At 44.2% G+C, this 20,616-nt stretch overlaps 1 protein-coding gene across 1 annotated transcript in view; it reads right to left on the bottom strand.

Moving 5' to 3' along the window:
- VSIG10 (V-set and immunoglobulin domain containing 10) overlaps positions 1 to 20,616 on the bottom strand; it is a 323,261-nt gene that overhangs the window by 45,000 nt on the left and 257,645 nt on the right. The window contains exons 5-6 of the mRNA XM_069620264.1: positions 16,316 to 16,609; positions 8,884 to 9,010 (exon numbers count right to left, since the gene is read on the bottom strand). Of these exons, the coding sequence (XP_069476365.1) occupies positions 8,884 to 9,010; positions 16,316 to 16,609 (421 nt within the window). The remainder of the gene's footprint in view (positions 1 to 8,883; positions 9,011 to 16,315; positions 16,610 to 20,616) is intronic.

Consider the following 20,616-nt stretch of genomic DNA (forward strand, 5'->3'; position numbering starts at 1 on the left):
CACAAGGCAGACTGGCTGTCAGTGATCTCTGTGAAGCTGAAATGTATTTAATCAGCTCCACTGCCAGAAGCAATGCTTCCAGGACAAAGACAGGACTGTCAGGGTAGTGGAGGCCACTTGCTGTGTTTTCCGTCTCCTATTCTCTACATCTGGCCTCATCCATGCGGTAAGGTAACGTAATGGTGAATGCTTGTGTGACAGTCTCCCCGAGGTCTCTCTATTCACCGGTTATATGCTCTCTATTCACTCACTGATTTTTAAGCTCTAGTCAGACATCTCGCTCCATATTCTTCTGCTGTTCTTAACTACCTGTGGTTACTCTTGACACCTCTCTCCAGGCCTTGTCGACTCGTTACCCACTCTTGTCTCCCTCTTCTTACACCTCTCCCGATTGCCCTGTGTTTAAACCCTCTTGGGCAAGGGCAGGCACCCGATCCAGTCGTTCTTAGTTCCATATTATCTGCACACATGGTCCTGCACTGGGTTGAGAGAGTGAGGCCACAGCCCTGCCTAACCCTCCACCAGGGACATGGGCAGGAAATGTTTCAGAAGCCCCAATGCTCCCACTATTCCTATGATTTCAACTGCAGGTAGCATTCTTAGCTAGAGATATTTAGAAACACTTGTCCAGTTGTGGCAAAGTCAAGAAAAATCACTAAATTGGGACCCCACCACCACCAGCTCTGCACAAGCAGACCCCTTCCCAGCAAGCTCACGTTATGGTACTGATACCTCACAGTTCGGCGCTTCATGGCCCATGGCTACATCTCGCACTACACAAAATGAAGCTCGATGCTTATTTCAAAGGAAAACACGGGAGATATTGAGCATTCTAATAGTCTGCAAGTGGGTGTTCAAAGCCACAAAAGTCGCCCTTCCTCTGGCATTTATAGGGCAGCTAAATCCGGCACTTCTTTTTGATAAAAGCATTTAGATTTAATATAACAGTTTGTCCATAAACAGGGCCCTTGCTTGCCTTGACTTGGGAACCAAGTTGCACCACACAAATGAGGCTTAAGATGGTCGAAACATGTCTGCAATTGCTTGTGCTTCTAATTTAAGGGGGCTTGGACTAGCAGTTCATGGTGATCTGATAATTTTGATCGCAGACCAAATGGCTGGTCCCTGTATGGGATGGCACAAACCTGTCAAGACGCTTAATGGAAACTGCCCCAATCAATTACCCATGAGCCGTTCATCTTTTTTCAGTATGTATAGTAATGAGAGAGAGTGTATCAGGACATGCTGAAGGTAAAACAATTCTGTAGTAGCTTTACAAGTGTATCCTAAGAGATGTAGGATGATATGCTCGAGGCCAAATGGAGGTGCCGAGGAAGCATCCTGTCTGTGGTGCAATCTGGCCCAAGATCGGCCCTGGTTACGAGGGTGACAGGGATCAGAACCCATGCCAAGGCTAAATGTGTTGTCACCGATTTTCTTATTGAGGAAGTCAAAATGTACGATGGGCCAAAAGAAATATGGGGGGTACAGGGAAGTGTGTATGAACAAGCCTAAGAACTCAGGTGTCTATACCGCACAAAGCATCCCAACGTTTGCGTCAAGCAGGGATCACTTTCCTGTTTTGTTTCCAGTGATAAGGCCTTCCTAGCTGACTTAAATTGGGCTCAAAGGGGTTCCCACAATCATCTTCTCTTTGAACTAATCACGACCTCAAGGTTTCCCAAACCCTTTTGTCTCCTCAGTCTCATGCTTAAGGATTTCCAGAAACCTTTCCTCTGTTCTCTCAGTCTAGAGCTGAAATGGGGTACCTGCACCCTCCTCTATTAACTCAGTCTCAGACTTACAAGGGTTTCCTGCAACTCTCTTCTCTAAGTCGAAGGCTTAAAGGAGCTTCCCACACCATTCTTCTCTGTCAGCCATGTGATTCGGCTTCTGGGTCTGGCAGGTAGTTCTCCAGTATTCTTGTAGGAAATTGAGTATTGCACCTAAGGATTGAGGGAAAGTGCAGGAGTGTCCCAATGAGCATTGTGGAGAATCAAGGAGCCTCTGTGTGTCACACTCTTTCTTTGAACCGCCTCTCTTGGTATGAGTGTTTCCCGTCTTGGTTCTGGTTCTCTACATGGGTCTTGTCCCTCCTCGACAACCCACCCCACTCGCCGGCCTTCTTGCTACCCTGGGACCAACCTCCTTCGATAGGGTGGCCCCTTCTCCGTAGTTCCTTCAATCACCTCCTCATGATGCTCACCATCCTCATCCTTCTAGTCTTTCACCACCTCCTCCTGATGTTTCAACTTCATCATCAGTTTCTTCTATATCCTCTTAATGTACTGAGCTCCTCCTTAATATTTCCTAACACCTACTGCTCAATCCCCCATACAATCTCTTCATGTTTCAACCTCCTCTTCAATCTCTCCCACCACCTCCTGTAAATTCTTCCACCTCATCCTAATTTTCCCCTACCACCTCCCTTTGGTTATCTGCCACTTCCTCTTCAATTTCTCCTACAGCCTCCTTCTTCCCTGATCTTAAACCTCCTGACTCCTTTTCTCCACTCTCCTGATCTCTTCCATACTTCTTCTACCACCAACCTAGTTCTTCTCTCCAAACTCCTTCTCGACTCCAGTCTCCTCTTTATCTTCAAATTCCTTATTTCCCCACCTACCTCCAAACTCCTACCAGCAAATCCATCTCCAGACACCCAGAATAACTGAGTGAAACACTGGGTTTATAAAGGCATGTGGTCCACCTGGAATGGAGTCCCTGTAATAGCTTGAGCCTGGGATGGAACATTTGGAGTGATTTGGATTGGTAGTGCTTCATGAGCTCGCCTTGGCTTAATGAGGCTCTGGGAGAGTGAACCAAGCCATCACATGGATCTCAATATGGCCTTTGATGTGGTCTGTGTAGTGTCAGTGAATGTGTGACATCTTGATTCAGGACTAGTTTTGCAAACTCACCATTGCCCCTGGTCCAGAGTCAGGCTCCTCCTTGGTGCTCGTCTCCACTCGGGCCATCCTCCTTCCTCCCCGCATCACCGGCGGGGGTTGCTGGGGCGTAGCAGGGTTCCCGTTAGGCGCTCCCGGTGGCATGGACTTCCCTGCTGCGTTTCTGCGGCTGCGCTTCCATGGTGCTCTGGGCGGCATTAGTGGAGGTTGCCATGGTGCCTTCTAAACGCTCAGCGGTGAAGGCGTCGTTCTCCCACTCACGTGAACCGCACCAGTCACGTGATTACACAACGAAGAAACAACCCAAAAGACCCAGCCAGCCTTTCATTATTGCTTCTCAGCGTTCCTGTGAGTGGCGTTCTGGTCGCTTCCTCCATGTGATTCCAGCTTTTGGTGTGTTTTGACGTTGGCTTCGATTTCCTGGATTTGCCTCTTGGATTTTCCTCTGGATTTTGCAGGCTTGTATTTTTCTACTGGTTTTTGACCCTGGCTTTTCTCTCCTGGATTGTTATTGGATTTCCATGTATTCGGGTGACCTGGACTCTCTTCTGGATATTTAGGGAACTTTGAAATTTGGCTTTCTTTGGATTTGAAATTTGGCTTTCTTTGGATTTCTCCCCTGGAATTTACCATTGGAGCATCGTTTTTCTGGGAACATTGACTCAGAACATTCTTATTTTTGCTTCTGTTCCACTGTTGTCATCAACCGCACCGCTTGTATTCTCTCGGGAAAGGTTTATTCCCCACTCCTGGTTTTTCCTTTGATCTACTGTTGGTGCTCTCACTAGGTAGGTTACAAGCAGAGTTTCAATACCAAAAGTGTGGTGTTCTAACCTTGCCCTTTCCTTTTTATCTACCTGGGCATGCGGTGCTGCAGTTCCAGTACACCTGTGGCTCCAATAACTGATTAGGGAGTTAGTTTTCCTTCTCGGGCTGGTGCTTGGCGACAGAGGTATTGTCCACTCGGGAGACCACGTCTTGACATCTAGCCAGATCTGAAAACCATGGTAAGCGTTCAGTAAGTGAACTACTTTCTACTGCTTTCCCAGTCTCTGGTCTGTAGGCAGAGGGAGCCCATGTGAGTATTTCCATTTACCCACGAAATTCCCCTCAGAGTTATCGAGAAGGTGTCTCAATGAAATGTGCGTGCCATGTTATTTAAAGAGCGTTCAGAGTTCCAGCCCCTTTCAGGGACAGTGCTTTTATTGTGGTGGTCAATGAAATTGAGGGGACTGTGGGGTGGGGTTTGTTTGGTAACCTATGTTGAGATCTGGTGTTCTCCTCGCCACTCCTATAGAACCAGTGTCCTCAGGTCTCTCCCCTGCCCTACAATGGGGACTAGGTGGGGTTACTGGAAATCTATCATGTATCACCCCCATCATCCTTTAGCTTATGGAGGTACCTGTCCTCTGGAGGCACCCCACTAGATGTCCCCAGAGTAAGACAGTAGGAACCTATACAGTATTTTGTTGATGGCATGAACAAGGAGACTAGAGGGGTGTAAAATTGGGCATGTAACATTAGAGGATGGCCACAAAAAATGTTCTTCTTTTCCGTCATATTGACCTTCACCGGCACATACATGTATGTTTCGCTGCTGGTATGTTCCGTGCATCGATGAGAGGATTTTTATTGCTGAAGAAGAGGGGAAAAGGTTCTGATTAAAATAGATTTTCCCTTAGATGCCTCCATGTGCCGACACCATACACATGTTGTGACCCTAATACATAATGCTTCCGAGGGCCTGCAATCTGTCAGAGGATACTCAGTCTTGCTGCGTGACCTAAGACCAGGGACATTCTAACAAACTGCATTCTCTGATGTTGCGACCTGTTTTCGATTCAAATACTTGCTATGCCCTTGCTGTTAGGGGAAGACTGTGAGAAAGCGCAACAGGATCTGGGTCATTATTCCGATGGTCATCATACCGCAACCCCTTTTTTTCTGCTCCAATTCCCCAAACCCACTTAATTGTTTGGGAGGTATCGCTTGTCACCCCTCCCATTGCATGGGGAAGACCCCACAAACCCTCATGTTTTTTTTAAAAAAAATTGGCATGCAAAATCCAGTGGCCCGCTCCTATGACAACACCTATTTTTGAAGTGCAAATGGGCAGTTTACCTATATAAAAAAAACACCCTCTACTGCATACCACGTTGGGATGCATTAAGAATTCTGAACTGGTGCCAGAACACAGAAAGATTGCACCAGTGCATGTGGAATTTGGCATGGAACTAGAATAGGCCAAACATGTTCCCACTGCAAAAACATGCTTTCAATGCTTTTTTGAACAGGTGCAAAACATGCTTTGAAATAATAGGTGTTTTGTGCTAATACCTGGCAAAGTACCACTTGTAACAGGTGCAATGTTTCTATAATATAGCCCTTTGTGGCCAAACGTTTCTAACATGATCTTGGAAAGGCCCCATCTGTTTTCATGGATTGGATAGCTGTGAAGTTTTGAAGTTCTAAAGAGAACAGGAGGTCTCCAGATAGCAGGAAAGGGTCAGCATCTGCAACATCACCATTTTCACTGTCGTGTTGAATGAACTTTCTGAATAAATGGTAGCAATAGAGGCCCCGGACGTGTGTGGATGGTTGACCGGATGGCAAAGCCCTTTTTTTTTAACCAGGAATGGAGATTTGTCTATTGATGTAAGTAAAAGTGTGTCTTTGCCAAAACATGGCTCATTGCTAGAATGTTGGAGGAAGTCTCTCTGAGGGGATATGTAGGAGATGAGTCAGAGGACTGCGACAGGAACATACTGTCAAAGAATTTCTTCAAGAGGAGGACTATTTTCCCAGTCTGGGCTATTTTTCTCCAAGAGGAGGACTATTTTCCCAGTCTGGGCTATTTTTCTATTTTTGTTTTTATTTCATATTCGGCATTTTTATACGCAGACCTGGACCTGAAGAACAACTCAGCCCTATGCACAAGAGTGGGGAGTAATTTACATTGGGGTTTGAGATATACACAGCATAAGGATGGAGGTATGAAGCCTGTGGTGGGATACACAACACCGCTATTATGCGATGAACTGTGATGGGTGTTGCTAGGCAATTCACATCATCATGTATTGATCTGTTATTGGAGCAGAGTGCAGGCGTCGGAGCAAGGATATAGGCAAATGGGAATGGAGTGGATAGGAGATGTTCAGTTGGATTGAGGATGGTACGGGGTGAACAGGGAGGGTTTGAGTTCTTTTCTGCATTGTAAAGTGACCATCTTACTTGGAGTGACGGGGGCGCGTGTTCCTTAGCTGAGTGCGTGAGAACCTAATGAGCAGAGAGAATGTAGTGCCTGCCATTGGAAAGACTACTGACAGCCTGATTTTGGTATGGCTGGTAAATTCAATAGAGCAGACCTTGTCATGACTGCATTCCCCCATGAGGCCCACTCAGCTGAATTTTGATAATTTTCCGGATAGGGGGCCTCATTACAACCCAGGCGCTAATGGGTTAACAGCGCCGTAAAAGGCTGCGGCGCCGTTAACCTATTAGCGCCTAATTACGAGGTCCCTTTGCGGGACCAGACCTTAACGGCTGGTTTTACCAGCCGTTAAAGGAGGGACCCGCAAAGGGACCTTGGTGCTAAGTACGGTGCCGCAATTTGCTGCACCGTACTTAGCGCCTTCCCCATTCCCATTGAGCCCTATGGGGCAAAGAAGGGAATGGGGAAGGGCCATGGCGGCATGGGGAATTACCGCCCCGCCAACCTCGGAATGGGGTGGTAATTCCCCATTCCGCATTGGCGGACACCGGCATGGACCATGGTGCTAATAGCACCATGGTCCTCCGCCTGGGTCGTAATGAGGCGTTAAAAGGCACAGGAATGCAGGTGGTTCGCAGATTCCCATTTCTTTACAGGCTCCAGAGAGAAAATAATCTTTGATTGTTGCCCTGCGCTCATGCCAAGGTGATGATCAGTAATGGAGGCCGCTGTGCACCAAAATGTGGTGGCCATCATTACAAGGAATGTCTATGGATTCCGCCGTGGTTTTACAAAATTGTAGAAAGCAAGCAGTAGTCCATGAGGATACAAGCCTCTCTGCACAGATCAGATGTGGACAGAGATGCTGTGCGTTTATGTCTTGCTTGATGCTCCACTGATTCTCAGAAAGACTTTACAAAATGGCTCTGATGAATGAAAACACAGAGAGGGCTTATCTATGCATGTTTGTCCTGCTCTGCTAATAACCACATTCACAGCTATTGGGTGTAAATGTTTTGTACTCTAAAATCTGTAGTGGAGATTTAGTTGTACTTTGTGTTGCCTTGTTCGCCCTTTGGCCCCATTTTTCCTGAATAACCAGTTAGGAAGAGACGCCGGGAGATAAGAATGGAATTTGAGCTATGGCTGCAAAGTGAAAAGGCGACATGGAAACAGGCCCGTGAAAGTAAAACACCCAAGCGCCGAGGAAGTTTATACTACTGAGGGAAGTCATTTAAGTGAAACTTGTTCCATGACAGGCGAGGCGCTATGTTCAGATAACTCAGGAGACAGTGTGCGAAAACTAGGCCTATTGCTACAAGGGATAGCACATACTGCTAAAAGTTATGACTCTAATTAGTTAAATAGGCAATAAAGGGCAACAAGGTGAACAGCACTGAGCGCTCTCTGAGTGCGGAAGCATCTGAGGGCAAGATCTCTCTCAGTGAAGAATGGATTACTAGGGAGCACTCGCTGGTGATGGTACCTGCTTACAGCGATCTGTTAGTGTGAGCAGGTACCATCACCAGTGAGTGATCTAGTGTTACAGAGATCAGAACAAATCACCCACTTCCTGCAGAAGGGATTGGAATTTGCAAATATGACAATGCATTACTTACCGTAAAAGCATTTCTGATGGTTGTATCTGCTTAGATTCACATGCTGTGCATAGTCCGACATCCAGTGGTCACTGCGGAGTATTGCATTTTGTTTTTCTTAGTTGAAAAGGGGACGTCGACAAGGCGCATCTGTAACACTATCCCTATAGTGACGTGCAGTGTACCCACAACCCCTCACGCGTCGAGGTCCCTAGGAGATGCTGCACTTGGCAGGTGAGCTGTTGTGCTCTTGTTCTATTTCATTATATTCATATAGTTATCAGAGTGAATCTAATGCCTTTACTCTAGGTAATGATACAAGCTCTAAATATAGTGATGAACATTGTGCTTTAAAACATATTAACATAACACATGGATTGAGGGCTCACTCAGTACAAAAGAGACTTGCATTGGGCACTTTCACGATATGAAAAGCATCTGCATCAACCCTTCCCTGTCAAAGCAGTTATCAATTTCAAATTCCAATAGTACTAGCAAAATATACTTATTAAGGGCAAGCTTCACTGGCAAGCCAGCAGGAAGGCGCTGGACAAGACATGCATTAATAACAAAGAACATTAAATATCTAAATATCAATGCAATTACACACCGACATTCAGATAGAGATACAAGTGTTGCAAAGCAAGAGCCCAACCTTACTCCAAGCACTGCTCGCGAAAGGATCATCAAATGCCATATTCAGCTTAAAGCAACTTTTGAGGATGCCGATGTAGTGACAAAGCGTCAGCACTATAAAGTTGTCTTGCAGCTCAAAGAAAACTAATTGAGGAAGGACCTCTAGTCAAACTCAGCTATTCTTCCCATCTCCAGATACCCTCCACCATTGCTCTGCTGACGAGAAGCAGCATGTCGAAACACAAGCGCCACCAAATTGATCAATTAATACATCATTCAAGTCAGGCAAATGTTAGGAAATGCATGTGAGCTGTGATCACTTCAGTGCTGAACAAGCCTTGAGCAGGAAGGCTAGTTGAGGGACCTTTTGGGACACTGCACCATAGAATGCCTCCAAGCTTATTCAGGAACAAAGGATTTCCATTTACTCCCCAGTCGAGACTAATATCACCTCATTGGGAGGGCATGAGTCACATCCCTCTACTCCAAGGCTCGCTTTCGCTCAGGTGATGCGTTGTGACATGTGCTTCACAGTCCCCGTGACTTACCTTTCAGGCAGAATTCCGGATTGCAGTACAAAATAAAGACTGTGATGCTCCCGACGGTGAACAGGAATAGGATCACCAGGGCTATGACGATCCCCACAATGTTTCTTGGACCTGTGGAACAGGAGAGAGGATCGGGGATAGAGCTTACATTACTTCAATCGATAAATGCTTTCAGAGATCTACCTTTATCAGTCCAGGTCATCCGCCCGATGGTCGCAAACACAATTTCCCTGCGCGCCAGCGCTGTGGCTGAACCGTATCTGGATCTGGCCAATTGCACACACAGTGGCCCAGCATGCCAGCTCTGTGTCTGTAGCCCAGGCCTGGAAATGCCAGCCTTGGTTGCATAGGAACATTGACAGGGAGGTATTCACTGGCTGATGAACAGTGCCATCATTCTCAGATTCAAGATTTCTTTCCAATGACAAATCCCTTCATATTCTTAACCTGCATTTTCTCTCCTACAGAGACCTCTGAAAGTCCAGTGGAAGAATGTGAGCCACATTATCCGCATTAAACATCGTAAAGCTCTGACTGACCTCTGGTTATCTGCACTGCAGAGGCGATACATGAGAGGTCCCGGCAGCATAAACAGCAGCATGCACCGACTCCCCCATTGGCTACCAGGAATATCACAGTAAACATGGTTTTTCTTTTTGTAGCCTGATGGCCCCTGCCATATATGTTCCACCCTCAAATATATGCTCAGAACCTTGGCGTATCAACTGCTATATACCAACTGTTTCGCATCCAATACGGAAAGTCAACAGAACGGCTTTATTCTAGCAAGGAAACAGGTGGCGGCACACTGCAAGGTGAAGCAGTCTCTGACAGTCATTGTTGCAGCTTCTTACACTTTATTTATTTATTGTTAGTATTTATTTTTGGGGTTTGGCTCATAGATAACGCCAAAGTACCAACTGGGAACCCAAAAAAAAGAATTGGAGTCTGGAAATATGAACATAGTATTGGTGGATACATGAAGTTCTTTGGCTAAATGCCATCTTGGCTAAATGCCCTCCATCTTTACACCTCTGGACCTTTTCAGGTTAAAAGATTATTTGCAGGAACGGCCACAGTTTAGAAACACCTACAAAGAAATGAAACTACAAGAAAAAGGAACATGGAAACTGCCTTCTGTGCATGGTGTTGGAGTAGGTTACATGCTAATAAACCATATGTCTGTGCTGTATAAGGGGTTGGGTTTGGCAATTCCACGGGTTTCTAGATTGACTATGTTAGAGCAAATTCGGAGCTGGTTTTAAAGCATGCAGGAAAAGACCCAGTAGATGTGTAAGAGCCATGCCTGCCATCAATGTACATTGCGGATGAATGTGTGATATATTCACAAAGGTAAGAGCAAAACTCAATCCGGGGATTAAGCAGGATGAATGGTGTTGCAGCTGGTCTGTACATTAGTAGAATAGTTAATACTTACACTCAACAAACACCCAGGTCGCTATGAATTCATATCATATGAATGAAGAACAATCAAAGAAAGAGCCGAAAACTTAGCAAAGTGAATGACTGTGTTGCAGGCTTGGAATTAGACAATTAGGTAGGCAAATACGTGTTTGCGGGCCTGCAGGAACATAGAAAGGGAGAGAGAAAGAGAAAGAGAGAGAGTGTACACCTACCTGGTGCAGCGATCTGCATAAGCCACATGTCTCGGTCTCAAAACGAAGTGAGATTGTAGTGGATGCCTGACCCACTGAGCTGACATCTATGTGCTACTAATAACTGGTTGCTACGTCATCCCCAGAGTCTCAAAGTGCAGTAAATACATGTGTTACTACTCCTCAAGACAATACTTATGTTTACCAACATCAGAAAGGTATAAAGCTGAGTGGACCTTCAAGGGTTTGAAAACACAACCATCCAGTTACAAACAGTTGATGATCTACTCTACAAAGCAAAGAATATATGTTCCACTCATAAAGTAAGAGCAACAACTGATCTGTAGACTAGGTATAATTGATGGTGTTACAGCAGTGATGGACATGAAGACACTCAATGTGTCTGGTTATCTTGTGACAGAGTCACTTCTGGAGAGATCAAAGGGAGGAATGAGGTCCCGGTAAGCAAGGGGAAGCCGCCAGCTAATTGATGCAACCCTCGGAAGTGTTATTTTGACGATCCCTCAACATTTCCTTACTCATCCCTCAGCCACTGAATCGCATGTATTACAATCGCCTCATCCTAGTGTCAGCCACCAAATCATGTCCTACATGAAGAGTGAGGTAAAGGTCCCATAAATGCACCCTTAGACCAGGGAGATGCAACAGGAAAGAGAAATCCCCCAAATCGAACACAGATACAGCTTTCACCAATTAGCATGTGCTTGGGGGTCCCCTGTCCTCTCTGAGGTAGCCCGTCAAGTTTGCTCGTTCGCGTGATTTGGCAGCGAGCACACCTTGATACAGAGGCTCCGTACTTGATTATGGGCTATAGTCTAAATCCAAAAAACCACTTGTGAGGAGCAGCAAACATGGACAGAGAAATGGACAGAGAAAGGTAGATATAGTAGATATAGTGAGCATGTACAGTCAGGGGAGACATTGGCTGCTGCAAATGAAGGCTAACCAGCCGCATGATTCCAGACCCCCTATTTGAGCACACTGACAGCAAGGCCCAGGGCTCGAGTAGAATAGTTTTTTTGACAGAGATCCAATGCCTAAAATACAAAGAAAAAAGGCACAAACACACATGGAGAGGTACATTTAGCATGTGCCAATCACACAACCCTAAGCTAAAGGAGAAACAGACCCATCAATGCAGCACTCAGCAGAACAATTGACACCCAAGCCAACATATACAAAGGCAGAAACCACCAGACAGTATGGGATGGGATTTCAACAAGATCATGTTATAGCAGAGAGTGCAGGAGGAGAAAGAGAGGAGGAGACCAGGAGGTGGCCAAGCCATGTATACCACATTGTATTATTATAGAGCAGGAGGTGGCTAATCCAAATGGGCTTTATCACATTAAGGAAAGAATCACTTCCATTAAATAGTGTTGGACATCACTGAATTGCGCCCTTTAGAAAAAGTTATTCACTACTCATTGGTCAACAAATATGCCACGACAAGAAGCTAACTTCAGATACCCTAAGCAGGAATATTTTACTATTGTTGCTTTTCCCAAAGCAGTACTTCTCAAGATTATTAGAGCTTTGAAAAGTAATGAAGCTCCTGGTCTAGATGTAGTCCCTACTAATATGTTTAAGCTTAACCCCAGGTTTTGGGCTACAGTTTTATGCAACATTTTAAATGTAATGTTATCACTGATCATTTTTCCAGAATCTTGACATAAGGCCACTTTAATTCCATATTTGAAAAGGGTGACTGGGATGCTCTGTTAAGCAAGTTACCTATTTTTTGATAGATTGATCTTAAAATGTTTAATAAAGCTCTCTTGGTTGAAATGGGTAAACAGTTTGAACATTCTATCCCTTGCTGCAAATAGACACGTCCCATCAGGGTCTTAACCTACAACTAACTGTGGCAAACTCATTGTTTATAAAAGAGGGAGCACTATATGTAATCTTCATGGATCCGACTACAGCTTTTGACTCTGTTGACCATAATTGCCTATAGTTCTGCCTATTTGAGTTAGATATTTCAACAAATGTATTATCCATCCTGATCGCCCTTCCACAGAATCATTCTGCCTCACTTCGCTATCCTGATTAGGGCAGATTGACAAAGTCTTTTTCCATCACACTGGGGGGTCGGAGTGCCAGGGTTGCGTTGTGCGTTATGGTGGAGCATTTACTTAATTTATTTATAAACTCTCTGTACGCTATGCTTTGTCAAACTCCTGCTGACACCCTGCATTTTGGTAATACTAAGATCCCTGCCCTAGCATATGCTGATGACTCTGTACTTCTGGATCACAGTCCGAAGTCGTTACAGCTTCTACTAGATTCTTTTACCAACTACATGACGGAGAGAGGGCCACCATTAATGCTAGCAATTCTGCAATTGTGATTTCTTTGAACTAAAAAAGTTGTATGTAATTGTTGTTTTTTTAATAACACCAATAGTCAAAGGATTTGACTAGCCAGGGACGAGGTTCTCTACATCCTTGTCAAATGTCAAACATATTTATAAAGAATCTTGTTAAATTAAACAACTGATATGTCTTTAAATTTGTTTGCAGGTTCACAGTCTGGCCTATCAATTTGATGCTTAATGTCAATGAGACAAAAGCCTGATCAGTGCTTCTGTATGGGGCAGAAGTCTGGGCCTTTACCAATAATGGTTAAGCGGACGCTACAACATTGTTCATTTAGTCTATCATTGACATACCCTCTTTCTAGTTCCTTTACCTGATTTTGTAGGTCCATTCATACTTCTGAGCCAAGGCAAAAGGACCTTAATCGAAGGTAAGCTTTCAAAGAGAGGTAAACATTGCAGGAATTGCAGATTGTTTTCCAGAAAGGCAGCAATATCATACAGGATGGAATCTAATCTGTCTTTGTCCCAAAACAAGCTAATGTTAGGACACGATACGAGGCACCCACCGTTTTCTCTCGAAGATTGTAGTGCCACGTTCAGTGATGATCTGACAAGTGCAAGTAGTCAATCTCTGCTTAAAAGATGCCCTTAAACATTTCCTCTGTGATAAGGAGATAATCTGTCCTGGAGAGTGAGATGTCGACTCTGGGATTAAAAGTTAATTCTTTTGTGCAAATTACTTCGGCCAAAGTGAATCCTTTCTTGAAAAGGTGAATTAGAATAAATTGCGTAGAGCAGAGCAATGCTTCCCATCACCAGTTTTAGCAGTGACATTACTGTCAAGTAGTGCATGAATACAAAGAATAAAATCCCCACTCAGAAATAAACACTCACACTGATAATTCAACAATATGACTGACAAGTAATTGTGTCTACTGATGTGATGTGTGCTAGATAACATTATACCAGCAGGAATTCACTGTCATCACCAAAAGCAGTAACAGTTTGGAATCTGATTTCTATGTCATGGTCAAAAATATAAACCTTTACTTGTAACTGTTTATGGAACAGGACAGGTAAGATGTTAGATTTGGTGTAACAACAGTAGGCACATGTTCCTGCATAGCTTGGCAGGTTCTTCCTCGTCTAGGTGGATCTTCTATAGGAGTGCAGTATAAGTTCTCCTTTGTTTAAGATATGATGAAATAGTGTTTCTTTTAATAGAGGCATTCCCACTTTCTTCCAGATGATGTCCCTCTGGATCCAGGTCATTACGGTGGTTGTACATTGTCTTGCCCTGTAAAGGGTTACTACGCTACCTTCCTTCTTGCCTACAAGGCCCTACCCTGTTGGTTCTCCTTCGCGTATACAGTTGGTTCCAGTGAATAGAAGCGTGATACAAAACTCAAAGACAATACAAAAGCAAAAATAAATAGTACTAGTAAAACCTGACTGACTGTGCCTGTAATTCATCAAACTACCTAGCTTCTCTGCGAGAGTAGACATCTTGGGGTGTGCAGTGTTATAGTGAGATGAGACAAATCTATGCTTTTTAAATTAAATTTATGTGTTTTGGCCTCAACCTAACATCTAGGAGGAATCGCTTTGTGTGGCAGCAAATGATGGACCATGGGGGAAATGAGAGGGGTTGTGGGATTTCCAACTGTGTGGCAAACGTTATGCTTGAAAACGGACTATTGGCACAGTAAAAAACTAAGTTATGTAACTGTGCATTATTATTATTATTATTGTTCTTTTATAATGTGCTTATTACCAGAGATTGGTTTCGAAGAGCGGGATCGGGATTCGAGCCTGTGTTGTGTTGTCTTTCTTCGAAGACAAACGCATTGCCCCTGAGCTATGCCCCCTCCTTAGTATCATTACATACCATTACATACCAATATCCTGGATGTGCAACCTTTGGCTCTCCAGATGTTTTGAACTATGACTCCCATCCACTCTAGCCACCATAGTCATCAGTGAGGGATTATGGGCGTTGTATTCCAACACAATGATGACCTTGAGCAAGATATCCATCCCATGTAACCTAGTTCTGAAACTTTGTCCGACAGAAGCAGAAAGTCACCCCAATTATGCTATATAGGTGGATTTTTCAACCTTTAACATATTTGTAGCTTCTGGTACCCAGATAGCTGACATGCATCATAAAGCGTAAATACATGCTGCACATCAAAACTAAATCACATCAAATCAGTACTGCTGTGCTAAAACGACATGAAAGCACATCTCTAATTTCAAATTTACTTAAAAGGCAAAGAACAAGAGGTGACACAGTGGGAAAGGGGGGTAGGCTCCTGTTCAACACAAGGGCCAGGACACACAATCCATTCCAACCCCATATGACTGTTAAGTATAATAAGTTTAAAAAAACCCAAAGGATTACAGACAACAAAGGGAAACATTTTCAGTTTGTGTCAGCATGCATAGAATAGACTCGGAGGAATGGAGTACAAGGAAGCTAAGAATCATGAGTGATTACAATATTAAAGATCTCTTCACCCCAAGAGGAAGTTTTAAGTAGGTGTAGTTCACTGGGGTGATACACTACCTACTTGTCCACTGCCACGATGCACTAGAGGCTCAAGTGCAGTGGTACGCTGCTAACACTAGTGCTGCTGAATTGCATGCTGAGATATTCCTCGCAACAACGCCTGCCAACATGTGAAAACTATGCTTTTTCCGAATCAAATCTCAATATATTGAGTTTATTTGAAAAATGCAATGTTCAAAGTGTTCAGCATTGCCATTAATTGCTAGAATTACTCACCTAAATGCATTCCAGTTCAAAGGAAAAGCCACCCAATTTTCTGTTACAACGCCCACCCGGTGCCCTGAAAAGTACTTTCCTCCTCTCCCTTAGACAAAGCCTCTAGTTGCAGGGAGACTGCAAGCAATCCTGAGCTGCTTCAGTGAAGGCTATATTGTGGTAAGGTTTTTTGAGCGGCATTAGGATGGGTCGAGGTGCACACTCATCTTGCAGTTGGTGCAAAAACCTCTTCCCTTTGTCATTGTCCTTCTACCATGTTAAGCGAAGTCCCAGGGTTGCCTGATCACATTTTCTGTGGTTATCTACCCTTGGTTCTCATTCCATCTGTTCTCCAAATTGTATTTTGACAAGAAAAGATTTTTAAAAAAAGTCATAAATCATTATAAACAAGAATTCACATTCACAATGTCTGAACTATAAGATTCAACCTGGATGTATACTGAAAGTGATACTGTTGCAGTTGTAAAAAGGTTACCACAAAATGATGAAAAACGTTCCTTTACTTTATCCCTGTCTAATGAATATCAGCACCAGATGTGGCCCTATTCCTGTCCACAAGGAAATAGACCTTCTGGTCTAACTGCTCCATTGGAAACAATTGCTGTGGACCTTTAGGTCAATAGCCATAATTTAACTTAGATGCAGAAGTCTGTGCTATTGTTACTCACTATACACGGCCAGCCAGACATCCAGTTCTCTCACGCCCAGCGGATTCTCTGCTCTGCAGACGTAGTAACCTTCATCCGGGTCACTGGAGCAGTTCAGGATGGTAAGAAGAGAAGACGTGGCATTCTGTGTGATCTGGTACTTCTCGCTCGGTTGGATCTGGAACTGATCCAAGCCGAGATTCTTCAGCCATGTGAAATTAGCCGGTGGGTTGGTGGCTGTGGAGAGGCAGACGAGGGTCACGTTCTCTTCAGAGAAGCAGGTCTTCATGGGCTGGGGCTCCAGCGTTGGCAATGCTGACAATGAAAGAACAGTTGGTGAGGACAGATGATGTGGCATGGCAGGACACAGACAGAGAAGAAACGAGAAGGGGGAAACAGAGAGGAGAAAGAACGTGTAGAAGAAGTGTAGACAGGTAGAAAAAGGAAATGGGCAAAGCAGTATGTAAAGAGGAAAAATGATCAGTACAATCAGAGAGGAAATATCGAAAGAAGGCGAGAAGGGGATAGAGTGACATAGACCTTGAGGGAAACAGACATCCACAGAGGAAGGGCAAGAGCAAAACAACAGAGAACGGACAAATCCGAGTGTGAGTAATAAACATTAACAAGAGTGAAGAATAGGTGAAGAAAAAGAGAGTAAGAAATAGAGGGAATGGTGGGGTATTGAGGAAAAAAGGGATGAGGACAGAGAGAGCACAAGTTACACAAAACCAAGAGAGCACACAAGTCACGACTCTGATTAGCTACAATAATATAAAAGATACAAGATTGCTAAGCAACCTCTCGCAGAGGAAATGATGGATCACATAGACCTGAACAATGAAGCAGCATTTAATGCCCACCCTATCGCTTCACAATAAAACTAAGGTTGGATTGGTCTATTGGGAATTAGGGGGACTTTCCTCTCATAGGTACAGTGGCGGACTAGGGGGCCATCAGCAGCCCAGACAGTATGGCACTCCAGCCCAGGTTGAAAGATGTTAAACTAGTCCCCTCCATACACACTACTCTGAACACTTCTGCGCTCATGAGAACAGACACAAAACATTACGACTTATACACGAGTAGGTAGCATGGCTGTGTCAGCAGTACATGCAATGATCTGTAAAATACTTTACTCTGAATCTGACAGCAGAGTTCAAGGGCTTTAGTGAAAATGTATCTGATCATTTGTTTTATATGGTCCTTCTTGCCTTTTGAGTCAGCACATTTGTAAATATTAGCCATTGTAATGTGGCACATTTTCTCAACCTCGGAATAAAATGTTGTGGCCCTTCCTGGGCTCGAACATGTTATCTGCAGAGGAAGCACACCAGTCAGCAACAGGAATCTAACCAGCGCGCTATCTGCTTTTAAAGAGAACAAAGCGGTTTAGCTGAAGATGACTATTGTTTACACTTAAGTCTCACATGTTCTTTGGCTATACCAATGATTTTTAATTGCTGTGTCTCTGTTGAAGTGGCCCAGGCTTCAGAGGGAAGGGCTAGGGTAGCGGTCACATGCAGGGAGGCAGCCCTAAATCAAGAGAGCAGCCCTGTAGCCTTTCATTCTGCTGACCCAGTGGGTGAATGGCTGGACGGTTTAATGGCCAGTCCCCCCTTGTATGTCTGGGTAGAGTCAGTCATGTGTCAGACAGCACTGTCCTTTGACTAACTCTGTCACAACCCTATTGACCTTCGAAAGGCAGTGGATTGTTGGAAAATCTTCCACTGTCCCCAAATGCCACTCCATTTAAGTAAGAAAAAGCTTCCTCAGTCAAGCTGAAGATGCTACTGAATTGTTACCCTAGCAGTCTCGCTATAGGTGCTTGTTTCTAATAGACCTAAAATATCCATCACACTTATCATCAACCATTCAAATGTGAAATAAAAGTCCTCGTAAATTGAAATGCTAACCAAACAATCTTTCCATGGAACTTTAATGGATCATACTTTTGGTGTGAAATAAGTCCGTTCAAAACTAAAAAGGGGATAGACATGGATGCCCGGCCCCTTGAAGATACAAACCCAGCACAGTGCTTGCTCTTCCTGACTCTCCTGTAGGGCTCATTCAAGAATGTGTGCAATCATAAAGAAAGTCACTGTTTGCCACCCACCTCTATGATGACTGGGCTGCATCACTGCCTATAGGAACAACCTAGTGGATTTCTATTGTCTAAAACCACCCATGCCTTGGAACTGATTAAATGTGTTTGAGTGTAAAACATAGAGAGAAACCCCATATGACATACACTCATCAGAAATACGATTACTGTGAGTATTGCATCTGCTTAGATGATTTACATGTTGTGCATAGAGTCCGACATCTGGTAATCGCAGAGTATTGCATATTTCTTTTGAAGATCAAAAAGGGACATCGACATGGGTGTGATTGTAAAACTATCCCTAACGTGACGTTTAGTGTACCCAAAATCCTTCACATGTCGAGGTCCCACCAGTTGTTTCTATTCTGCCAAGAGGGAGCCTACAGAATGCGTGAGTGAGTACAGATGAAGAAGGTGTAAGATGTCTATGTTCCTTCTACTCCAAGAGGGGTGGAAAGGTGGGCGCATGTGAATCTAAGCAGATACAATCATCAGAATACGATTACGGTAATGTATGTCTTCTAATGCTTGTGAATCTGCTTAGAATCACATGCTTTTCGTAGACTAGCGAGCAGTTACAGGAGATGGTGGTGGGATGTGTGGAGGAACGAAAGCAAAGAGAAATCTTAGCGCTGCATGTCTCTCCTGAGAATCAGACTTGAGTGTGTGTCTAAGCAGTAATGGTGAGTGAAAGTGTGAACAGCTGCTTTGCAAATAGAATCAAGAGAAACATTTGCAATAAAGGCTATAGTAGCTCTTCTGCCTTCAGTAGAGTGAGCTCTAAACGTAAAGGGTAAGTCTCTCTTGGGAAGAGAGTAACAGTGCGATGCATTTAACTATCCATTTGGAAATAACTGATTTAGAGACAGGGTCCCCTTCTCTACTAGCGGCCAAAGAGACAAAGGGCCTCATTACACGGATGGCGGTGGAACAAGGTGCTGCACCTTGGTCCATGCCGGTAAAATACCGGCACCGCCTTGGTGGAAAGGGGAATTACCTCCCTATTCCAAGGTTGGTGGGGTGGTAATTCCACCTTCCCCCATTGCCCTTCCTCATTCTCATTTTTGCCCCATAGGGCATAATGGGAATGGGGAAGGTGCTAATTACGGCACCGCAAATTGCGGTACCGTAATTAGCTCCCTGGTCCCTTTGCGGGTTGGTTTTTAATGCCTGCAAAAATCAGGCGTGAAATTCTCCAACCCGCAAAGGGACCTCGTAATAAGGCGGTAAGGGTTTACCAGCGGTAAACCCTTACCACCTCCCGTGTAATGAGGCCCAAAGAATTGGTTTGTCTTTCTTAGTGGTTTATTCTTTTTACAGTAGTATTCTACTGGTCTCCTAACATGTATGGAAGTTTCTTGCAGCTGAGCTAGTTGGGTTCTGAAAGAAAGAAGGAAGTTCGATTGATGGATTCACGTGGAACTTTAATATGAATTTAGGCGCAAAATGTGGGTGTGTGCGCTATACCACCTTACCTTTGTGAATAGTCACAAGTGGGTCCCGAACTAAGAGAGCCTGCAGTTCACTGACTTTCCTCATAGAGGTAATGGCCACTAAGAAGGCAGTCTCATAGGTCTGAGATGTGGTATACGCAGAGAGGGCATCGAGGTTGACCTTAAGAGAGTTAAAAAAAACGATTCCGGAGTCTAATAGGTGTTTTAGATAAAGGACTACATATTTAGGTGAACAGTCAATAGGGTTGATGTTTTTAGATTTTCACCAAATTACAAAATGTTTCCATTTATTGAATAATAGTGCCTGCTGTTAGGCTTCAGTGCCTCTTTAAGTATGCCCGTACATCTTTGATGTAGTTGGAGATGCCCAAACTCAGGGGCCAAGCTGTTACTGTAGAGTAACCCCTCACCATTCACACCAGAAAAATTACAGACCAATAGGGAGAAAGGCCCAACACACCTCTTACCAGGAGAACAAGGTTTATACAAATATACAAGTACGTGCCAGCAAAGAACTGTCACGAAGCACCTTGACAAAAACAACATAAGAAATAGGTTGTAGGGATACACAGCATCACAAGTGACTTACATCATATAGGTTACAATCCAGGTAGCTGGTTGGCGCAACCCTATACACATATAGCCTGCTCCATACGGGATGCCAGGCAATTGGGCCGAGCATCTTCTGTCCATAATCCACGTGGGGATCTTCTTCTTCCGTCACCCGTCAACAAGTATGAAAACTCTAATTGGCAATTTACTTA

This window comes from Ambystoma mexicanum, chromosome 10 (assembly GCF_040938575.1).
Source record: "Ambystoma mexicanum isolate Mex_15411 chromosome 10, UKY_AmexF1_1, whole genome shotgun sequence".
NCBI lineage: Eukaryota > Metazoa > Chordata > Amphibia > Caudata > Ambystomatidae > Ambystoma > Ambystoma mexicanum.